The sequence below is a fragment of the Anabrus simplex genome, chromosome X (genome assembly GCF_040414725.1).
Source record: "Anabrus simplex isolate iqAnaSimp1 chromosome X, ASM4041472v1, whole genome shotgun sequence".
NCBI lineage: Eukaryota > Metazoa > Arthropoda > Insecta > Orthoptera > Tettigoniidae > Anabrus > Anabrus simplex.
Genome location: NC_090279.1, coordinates 38618605 through 38629740, shown reverse-complemented (window position 1 = coordinate 38629740; position 11136 = coordinate 38618605). Strand labels below are relative to the sequence as shown.

Genomic DNA, 11136 nt, shown 5'->3' with positions numbered 1-11136 from the left:
GTGAAATAGTGTGAACTGTCGTATATGTGCTCCCCAAAGGCTGAATGCTGATTATATCTGATCGTTTATTGTGTTCTTTGAATCTTGTGTGGAAATTTTGTTTTGTCTGACCTATATAGGTGGCATTGCAGTTACGTTCTTGGCACTTGAGTTCATAGACTTGTGATTTTAAGAAATTTTGTTTAGGTGCACTTATTGATGTGTCTCTGCAGTGTGTTGTTCATCTTAAAGGTTAATTAAAACCCTGTTTCCTAAAGATATAACCTACTTTTTATGTGTTATTATTAATGTAGTTGAGAACCAAGTGTGGTGGTTTTGCAGGGACTTTTCTTTTGTTTGTTTAATGTTTTATCTACTGTACCTGGAGGGTGGTTGTCTTCTTTCATGATTTGTTTGACAATTTGTGCCTCTTCATTGAACTCCATTGTGCTCATTGGTATGGAAACAGCTCTGTGTATCATTGTATTCAATCCAGCTATTTTTAGTGTGTATGCATGGTTAGACTCGTCAATAGCATGCAACACCTGAGTGGGCTTGCTGTACACTTTGTAAGACAGGTTGCCATTATTCCTGCTGATTGTGGTGTTATCTTCTTATTAGATTCTTGCTCCATTGTGAAGCTGGTGGAATTTTGTAAATAATTTAGTGTGTTTAATAACTGGTGTGCATTAGTGAAGTCATTATCATAAGCACATGATGTTGCCAACATACCTGCTCCAGTATAATATTCCTTTTGAATGCTGATACATTCAGAAGATGTTTTCAAAGTTATTCAAAAAATGTTTGCTATTATACCTTATAATGGTGAGCCCATGGCTAACCCTTCTTTGTGGCAATAGATCTTGTCAGTGAATGCAAAGCAATTTTGGTGTAGCATTGTTCTAATAAGGCTAATTATTTCTTTGGTTTCCTGCAGTGAAATATTTTCTTTATGAAACTTTTCGATAATTTTAATGGATTCATCTATTGTTACGTTGGTGTACATGTTGGTGATGTCAAAGGGTATCTTTAACCCTTTACCACCCACATTTTTGCTCCGCTTATCCCCAGGTTTCAACCTATTAATTAGGAAACATTCAAGCAGAGCACACCGTTTCATTTTCAATAATATTAGAAAACATGCCATCATTTACAACATTTAACATACCATCATGTCCATTTCTCTATTCATTGAGTCATAAGTTTGTCGGTTCAAACCCCCACCCGTGCTGGAGTTACTCAACACTGAGGTAGGCTGTATTAGTCATATTCTCATGTTGTCTAAATCCCCCTAAGCCAATAAAGATGAGATTCTGGAAGTGTAATGGTGACCTTGTATATCAACTTTCATTTCCTCTAGCAAGTGTCTTCCCATTCTGTTTCTATTTTACTGAAATGCACCTGTTTGATTGCTGCATTGATATATACGCAATCGGTAATGTTACTGAATAGATTGTCCCCGCCTAACATATGTAAAAATATAACCTATTTCTCATAATACTCTTTTGAAATTATTGATAGGTTCAACATCATCCATATAATCATTGAGTAATGAAACAAAATATTCGTGTTACCTGAATTGCAGCCACATCATCATCAGGTCCGAATTCTAGATATCCGTTTTTACTTATATCACAGTTATCAGTAAAATTATCTTTGTTGATATGTTATTTACTCACTAAAAATTTACCTCCACCCCTGCTCAACAATTCTGTGTCATTTCTTATGCCGTTATTCAGCTCAGTCTCAATATCCGCAATATTCAATCCCGTCATGTTTACGAACTAAACAGCAGACCAGCACTCGCGGAAGTTCAAGTCCGTTGCCTAGACAACTTCAAGACAAATTCTCACTCTTCTTTTATTTCCTAAGCCTTGTATATTGTACTGCATGTTCATCAAAGCCTAATAAACAATTCACTACCAGAAAATACAAAACTATTGCATAGATTGCACACGTATGCAGATAATGTAGCTGGGTGTTTTCGGGCAATATGGACCGTAAGGCAAAGTGAACAGTCGGGCGCTTTCGGGCGGGAAGGGGTTGATTAGTTCTAGGCTGGTTTTAATTTATCTGTCTTCTTTAATTGAGATTTTCTCTTTTAGGATTTTTTCAATTGTTAGCTTAAATTGTAAATTGGCACATCATAATTTACTATTGGTCTAATGGGACATGAGCTTTTGTGTATTTTGGGGATGGCTCTTACTGTAGGGAGTTTGGGATTTTTTGATAGTGAGGCTTTCCTTTTCTTGTTCTGTGAGAATAAAGTCTGTTTGCTGGATAGCTTGTTTTATTTTGTTTTGCAATTTATTTGTAGGGTCACATTGTAGTTCTTGAATTCCGTTGTTGTTGATGACAGCTATTGTTTTGTTCTATAAACCCAAGAATAGAACATAACAAGAAGTGTCAAGAGTATAGATCTTGAATAGCAGTGCACTCGCATCTCAGATATATGCAGACACCGTTCTCTTCTGTAGTGTCTATAATTTAGAACTCAACCAGCAAACATTTATTCAGAGAACAGTGTGCATAAGCTGCAGAATTTCACCTTTAAGCAACTCCTGGACAATATCACATCTATAAATTAGCAGTTCACAGTGTTGGGAGTAGATTTTTGCTGCCGAGTCACAATTATTCATTGAATATCCCTCTTCCAACTCTCAAGGTTTTCAAAGACTCTGAGGTGCAAGAATGAGGTGCAGGAATTCACTTTTATGCCAGTATAACTACAGACGTGTGCTGGGATATTCAGCTTCATCAAATACCTCTAGAATGGACCCAAATTACACTCCCCAACATGAAAGTAGAATGTTATCACATCACCATGTAAGCTATCAGATGAAGAGAGACTGAACTGTAAGCCACACATTCAGAAGATTACAATGGACTGTGTTTACAGTAGCAACAGACAGAGCAAGGAAAGATGATGACAATAAGTCGCTTCTTCTCCAAAATTATTTCACAGCTTCTCCGCCAAGGCAGAGTTTTACTATGAGATCACCCAACATTAGTAACATTGTAAAGAAGTTAGAATGATGCAAATCTTACCTGGAATTTCTTTTGGAGGAAAAATATGTTCACTATGAGATTCAAAGACCTACTGGCCATAACCAAATTAAATCCAGCACCCACAATGTCCTTCAGTTCAGCAGCTACTAGCACTAAAATTGGATAATGTATGATAGGAGATGATGTAAATCCCACAACGATACCATTACCAAACCATGGAGAATAAAAACATAACCATACAACCTACATAAATCCATTTCAATAAACGCCTGAGGTAATCAATACACAATAAACAGTCATTTGATGGGTACTTAGCTCATGAAATGTCCTGATGCCTCGATCTTGAAACGCTGCCTGTCACAACTTCATTGGTAGCTGGACCTAACCAAGGTTCCTTCACTATCAAGTCCACAACTTTAATTCAGCTTTTGCCACTATCAAACATAGCATGCACTGCCATCTCCCTAGTAAATGTTAGAGGCCAAGTGTCCACTTGGCGACCATAATCTGGGGGCATGTGCCACCAGAAGCCCTTTCCTTACCCCAATGAACAAAGTTTCTGTCAATAGTTGGACCTATAGATGTATATAAATACTGTTGTTTGTACTTCCTAAGAGTTGGCTGCCTTGCGTAGCACATTATCACATACTCCCAGACAAAGAAACAAAAGAGAGACATACTTTTCCTAGATGCCCATGTAGCAAATGGCGACTGCTGGGGTTAATATTCGGGAAGCACATAGTAAATTATGCCCCTGCCAAACTTATTCAGCTACTAAGGGTTAAATTCTGACCTCTATAAAGTTATTTGCCACGAGACTCACAAGTGATGCATTTGTTGTTCTTTCAAGCCAGGCTGGTTCCTCTTTGATTATTACTTGCAGGTCTATTTCACACCGCAACTGAAGTAGTTAGAAGGTACTGGGGTTCTTGATTACTTCCAATGATTTTACACTAAAACATAGGCCAGAGAAATATATTACCTTATTGCTGTCATTGCTACTTAGGTTATCTGTCAACAGACTAAACATTATGCTTGAAATTTTACATGACCGTTAATATTATGAACATACCAAAAAGACTCAACATTTTACATGACTGTTAATATTGTGATCATACCTATTGGACCTCAAGTTTTCTATGACTGATACTTTGCAGAAGAATCTCCATAACAACACTGATAACCATAACAAGAATTCTGCATATGATATCCTAAACGGAAACTTCTCAAAATTTCGAACCCTACTACCATATGTCGCAGCCTACAGTGTAAAGAACAATTCAACATTCACAGCGTCACTATTAAATTGCAAACATAGGTAAATAACACAGCAACACAATAATTAAAATTATGCACTACATATTGTAATTTCTTTCTGAAACTAATATCCGCGATTCTTCACCTGCGTAGCCCTTCAGAAATATTCTTCACTCCAAAAAATTTTGATAGGTAAGGTAAGTTACGTTATATTGCTACAACACACGAGGAACAGATTTGCTGGCACTTGTGACACAAAGGCCAGGAGTTTTCAAAAAGAATGCCAGTAATATGCGTATACAGTTTTAATGCTTAAGTAGAAATAAAATTTAAGAAAATTAAAAATATTAAATGTTAAAAATATGTAGAATGCTGAAACTGAGAAAGATTAGTATTAATTTCTTACTGTTCCCAATTGAGATGTTTAATTTTCGCAAAAGTAAATTATAGAACTTGAACCTTACCGACAATAGAGATTGTGACCACAGTGTAAATGATAGAAATCACAATTTCTCAATGAAGAAAATCTGTAGCACAATAAATTAACGGAATAGGCTGTACAAATGGCTAATACGCGTCTTATGTAACACATACCTCACACCTAGAGACAAAACCTGATATTTTAATTCAGTGTAATCACTTAAAACAAACACTTAAAGAACGGATTTGATTTGTATCAGTCAGTAGAACGGGCTGAATTTAGGAAAGGATGAATTACCAGTGACAACTCCAGAGTACACGACACTTCTTGAAAACAGCACTGGGTGCAATGTCCCGTTATATTTGTAACTATCAATACAGTCCTGTTCTAGTGGGCTTTACACGTTGTCAAAGAGAATGAGTTAGAGATGACTCTCAACGTTATTTTTCACTTCTGTACGCAACGGCTGCGCAAACATCGCCAGGAATTGCACACCAGCGCCTCTAGTGTAAACAGGGCTGAACTAAAATTACCGAGCAGGTGATTTAAATCGTTTAGCGCGCGGAGGGTAGCCAGGTTCTCGTCCCCCCTCCACTCTTAAATATTATATTAAATATATTTTTTCTTTTTTTATATCTCTTATATTTTTCTTTCATTTCCTTTCCTTTCTTTCCTTCTTTCTGTTACCTTTTTCTGAAATACTGCATTCTGAACTCCAATACACCTGGAGGTTGGCCTGTGCTTTATTATTATTATTAATATTTTTTTTTGCTAGAGAAAAGAAGCTTACCACTTGTGTTGCTTATTATAATTATTTCAAATATGGAGCTATATTTTATTTTTACTAATTCACAAAGCCTTGAAGGATCAGAGTGACTGGCCTTGCCTGTGCTGCTTTTGTTTGTTTCTGGTGAGGAAAAAGGAAGCTAACTCACAAAGGGAGGAAGGAAGTGACCTGAAGGTGAGTGGGATTGGCAATACTTATCTCAGATTAAGACCTATGACAGAAATAGGCACTAAAATCCCCTTTTATATCAGTCCTCTTTAACACTACTTAAGCCAACTGTAACAGTCAATAGTATCAAGATATGCCACTTATGCAGGAAATAAAATATAAATACAATGTAAGAAAGAAAACCATACACAGGAACCAAAATGATGAAAGGAAACTCATATGCTAAGGAGGGAGTTTGTAGGATTCAAAGGTAAATTGAAATGAAACATGATCTTTTGATTTATGGAGCTATATTCTACCTACTATCCACAGTGTTACAGGTATAAATTGTGTAGAAATTTGAACAAAAGTTTTAGTGATCATAGTATATCATAATCTCATGACATTATATTCAGCAGTGTTAATCATCCATTAATATTCATCAGCCAGAAAACTATTCAATACAGCACAAATACAAGATCATTCATTTATGAAAGAAAGACTGGAACTGACAAGGTATAACAAGATACTTTTCTCTCTTATTGCAGTTTAACGTAGCACTGACATTGCAAAAGTTTTCAGCAGCACCATTTGTATTTTCCCAAGGAACTTACTATATGATACATCTTTCAGTCTGTCAAATGAGGCACCTAGGGCCACGCACTGAAAAATATTGAGATTTGTACTTCTTTTGCATCTACTAGAGGATGGCAAATCTCTGGCAGAGTAGTGTTTGAAGAACCCAAGACATGATAGCACATACTCTGTTCCTACATACTGCACCAAAACACAACATATCATTCAATCAGTCATCTGCATTTAGATGATAAACAATGTCAAGCTACAAAATTGTATGCATCCCTTGTATTCATTAACCTACACTATTTACAATAAAAAAGTTCTATTTTATGTGACAGTAGGATACAGTATATCAAAATTTTTCTGCTAGATGGAAAGGGATGGAATCATGAATATATTTGAGGGTTTAAAAGACAAGAGAGAGCTTACAGATTCTGTGATTGCTCCCTCTTACAACATGCAGGAGGTACAAATAATGCTTCCTTTCAGTCCATCCGCAGGAGAGGAGTTCTAATAAATTTATAGAAATATGTAGCATCAGGATCTACATACAATAATATGGCAGCTGATCCAGCACAAAACATTCCCATGTCAAGTCACAACATAGCTCTACCTATTAAGAGCTATGTCCAAGGAATTGCTTGCTAATTTAGTACAGTATTATGAACAATATGCTGCTACTTCCACAACATTAGTGTGTGCAAGGGACTTTGCTGTGACCTAGACAAAATGCCAGTTGAAGACAGTGGAAACTCACTTCAGACAGTGCCATTTGTACCTACTGTATATCGAAGGCAGAAATCTATGTTGCTGGTTGCAGAGTAGGCTGATCTGTGGTCTGACAGCATGCACTCCAACCGGCCAACCAAGGAGAGGAGGGGTGGCTATGGTTCCACCGTGTTTCTACACCTTTGCATTTAGGACACAGAAGCGGGCTGTTCCCCTACCACTGGCTGCCCTGAGATTGGTTATTGTTTTTCGCCTGCAGTAAGGCCAATGATGGGACAGTTCCTAGTATATGTCATGGCCACCAAATATCTTGCACTCACCACACATCTCCTTGCTTAAGGTGATGATGCTTGTTGATTAAAAGGGTCTAAAATATAGTTCATTGTTTTAAGAGTAAGTACAACCAGGCAACCATCCCCTATACATATTAGTAATCGGAGAGAAGAAATGGAAGGGGGCTGACACTAGGAAAAATGATGGTATCAGCTAAGGAGGACCAGGGCCATGGAGGGAAAATAAGACTCCCTAGGCCTACTTACATAATACAATCGGGGGCAGAAAAGAACAGGTCGTGATCGAGGTAGATCAGATAGGATAGATGAAAGTGGGGAGACTGGCACAAGTAAGCGGAGGCAGTGCCAAAATTCAATTAAGGGCTCCGTGGTCGCCTACCCAAGCGCAGAGCCCACATGGGACCCCTTTTAGTCGTCTCTTACAGCAGGCAGAGGATGCAGTGGCTGTTATTCTACTGGCCCTACCCACAGTGGGACAACTATGATAAGGCTAGTTGCTTTACGTTGCACCGACACAGATAGGTCTAATGGCGATGATGGGACAGGAAAGGCCTAGGAATGGGAAGGAAGCAGCCGTGGACTTAATTAAGGTACAGCCCCAGCATTTGCCTGGTGTGAAAATGGGAAACCACAGAAAACCATTTTCAGGGCTGCCGATAGTGGGGTTCGAACCTACTATCTCCCGAATACTGGATACTGGCTGCACTTGTGTTTCAAATTATCCGAAATTGATTTCCCTTGGTGTGGTATGTTTTCATGTTCTGGCCTCAGGAGATTAGTAAAACAAGAACTGTAAGGATGCTTACCTCAAATATCTTGTACTTTTTCTTCAAACACGCAAACGAATATAACAGATATACGCATACAAATCAAAGTAAAGCAAAATGTCACAAACGTCAAAAACGTGGTCGTCCGACGTGGTCCAAGTTGTCAAACTCAAATCGACCAATAGCAATCGGGAGATGTTTCTACCAATAGGAGCTGCCGTATTCGTCACGTGGGCTTAGGGTGAGTGACGTGATGAACAACAGCGCGCCCACGTGAGTGGAGGGCAAAAGTATTCAGTCTGAGCCGGGCCGTCGGAAGGGTAGGACCTATGCATCTGGCAAACCCTTGCACGTGGTAGTGGTGGGGGTAAGGTTCGGCAGTTCGGTTCACTGCCGTCTCAATCCTACATATACAGATTGAGACGGCGATGGTTCACTTATTGATGTTGGGGAGGAAGGGGCGTTATCGTTGAAGGAGGGATTGGATATGGGTGGGGTATAGTAGCCATTACTGAATGCAAACAGCTCATTTGCGAGCTTTAATCTGAAAATGCAACAACCCGACAACATTATCGAGATCATTTTGCAGTTGCTCACAATCTTGTAACTTATTTATTACTCTGTACAGAATAACATCATCTGCGAAAAGCCTTATCTCTGATTCCACTTCTTTACACATATCATCAATATATATAAGAAAACATAAAGGTCCAATAACACTGCCTTGAGGAATTCCCATCTTAATTTTTACAGGGCAGGATAAAGCTTCACCTACTCTAATTCTCTGAGTTCTATTTTCTAAAAACAGAGCCACCCATTCAGTCACTGTTTTATCTAGTCCAATTACACTCATTTTTGCCACTAGTCTCCCATGATCTACCCTATCAAATGCCTTAGGCAGGTCAGTCGCGATACAGACCAATTGACCTCCTGAATCCAGGATATCTGCTATATCTTGCTGGAATCCTACAAGTTGTGCTTCAGTGGTATAAACATTGCAACAGTATGGCTTCTCTTCTGGTTGTGTCCGCATATGAACAGTTAGGTCAGACTGCCTTTCTTTGTGAATGATTTGCCACAGACATTGCAGCTCTTTGGCGTCAGGCCTCTATGGGCCCGCATATGAACGGTGAAACTGCCTTCCCTTGTGAATGATTTGCCACAGACATTGCACCTGTAAGGTTTCTCGCCTGTATGGGTCCGCATATGTTTGCTTAGTTTGCCGCTTTTTATGACTAGCCTGTATGTCTCCGCATATGTTCGGTAAGTTTGCCTCTCTTTATGAATGATTTGCCACAGACATTGCAGTTGTATGGCTTCTCGCCTGTATGGGTCCGCATATGATCGGTTAGCTTACCTTTCTGTATGAATGATTTGCCACAGTCATTGCAGCTGTATGGCTTCTCGCCTGTATGGGTCCGCATATGACCGGTTAAAGCCCCTTTCTGTATGAATGATTTGCTACAAACATTGCACCTGTACGGCTTCTCGCCTGTATGGGTCCGCATATGTTCGGTTAGTTTACCTCTTTGTATGAATGATTTGCCACAGACATTGCAGTTGAACGGCTTCTCGCCTGTATGGGTCCGCATATGATCGGTTAGCTTACCTTTCTGTAAGAATGATTTGCCACAGTCATTGCAGCTGTATGGCTTCTCGCCTGTATGGGTCCGTATATGAATGGTCAGATTGCCTTTGCTTGTGAATGATTTGCCACAGACATTGCAACCGTTAAGCTTCTCGCGTGTATGGGTCCGCATATGTTCGGTTAGATTACCTCTCCGTACGAATGATTTGCCACAGGCATTGCAGCTGTATGGCTTCACGCCTGTATGGGCCCGCACATGAATGTTCAGACTACTCTTCCCTGTGAATGATTTGCTACAGACATTGCACCTGTAAGACTTCTCTCCCGTATGGGTCCGCATATGAACGGTAAGATTGCCTTTGATTGTGAATGATTTGCCACAGAGAACGCAACTGTAAGGCTTCTCCCCTGTATGGGTCCGCATATGTTCGTTTAGTTTACCTCTCTTTATAAATGATTTTCCACAGACATTGCACTTGTGAGGCTTCTCGCGTGTATGGGTCCGCATATGATAGGTCAGATTGCCCTTCATTGCGAGTGATTTGTCACAGACATTGCACCTATTAGGCTTCTCGCCTGTATGGGTCAGCATATGTTCGGATAGTTTAACTCTCTGTGAGAATGATTTGCCACACACATTGCATTTGATTGGCTTCTCGCCTGTGTGGGTCCGCATATGCTAGGTCACCCTGACTTTGCTTGTGAATGATTTGCCACACACATTACACCTGTTTGGCTTCTCGCCAACACCGGCCTGCATATGATCGGTCAGCCTGCCTTTCTGTATGAATGACTTGCTACAGACGTTGCAGCAGTATCGGTTCTCGCTCGTGTGAGACCGCCTAACGCCCGGCCTTTTCCTAAAAATTTTATGGGATACTGAGCATTCGTTTTTAATCTCACCTTTATGCAATCGCGTGTCCCCTGTCAGCATTTTCCTCTTTGTAAAGCATTTATCAGAAAATCCGCACACTTGGAGCGGGTGGAGCCTGAGGTATTTCGACAAGCTGCCGGGTCGATCTTCCTTGTGTCTCTTCAGATGTTGCAAGAGGTCCAACTTCCTAGCCAGGACTTCACTGCACACACTACACCTAAAACTAGATGATCCGCCGTCCGGAGGTTGATGATCTCTATAGCTCATCTCGGGTCTCGATCTACAGTGACAAATTAAAACCATGTGACCAATAGTTCAACAGACAAATCCACTACAAATCTCACACAGGGGATTTGCTACTGGACATTCCAATCACTGATATCCAGTGCAGAGAGCTCGTTAGTAGTATATTTGGACAGTTCTGCGGCACCTCCGCCGCCGCCGCAAGCCTCCGCCCGCCTCCTCCTCCTCCGCCGCCGCCGCCCGCGGGAAATTTGAATTTTGGCGGGAAATTTGAATTTTGGCGCGAGATTTGAATTTGTAAACAAAGCCACGTGCTTTTTGACAGCTGTCATCGACAACAACGCATCGCTAACCTCACTGCTGCCATCTTGACGGGCCTAAACCTCACTAGTGCCAACTTAACCTAACTAGCGTGAGGTAAACAAAGCCACGTGTTTTTTGACAGCCACGTGCTTTTTGACAG

At 40.2% G+C, this 11136-nt stretch overlaps 1 protein-coding gene across 1 annotated transcript; it reads right to left on the bottom strand.

Moving 5' to 3' along the window:
• Window positions 1–9098: 9098 nt before the first annotated feature.
• On the bottom strand, window positions 9099–10232 carry LOC137503256 (zinc finger protein ZFP2-like). The gene has a single exon (XM_068230797.1). The coding sequence runs from the start codon at window positions 10230–10232 to the stop codon at window positions 9204–9206; it is 1029 nt and encodes a 342-aa protein (XP_068086898.1). The 3' UTR covers window positions 9099–9203.
• Between the last annotated feature and the right edge of the window lie 904 nt (window positions 10233–11136).

Bases quoted from the DNA above. Each gene is read 5' to 3' on its own strand.
- LOC137503256 (XM_068230797.1), bottom strand. From the start codon at position 10,232: ATGCGGACCCACACAGGCGAGAAGCCAATCAAATGCAATGTGTGTGGC.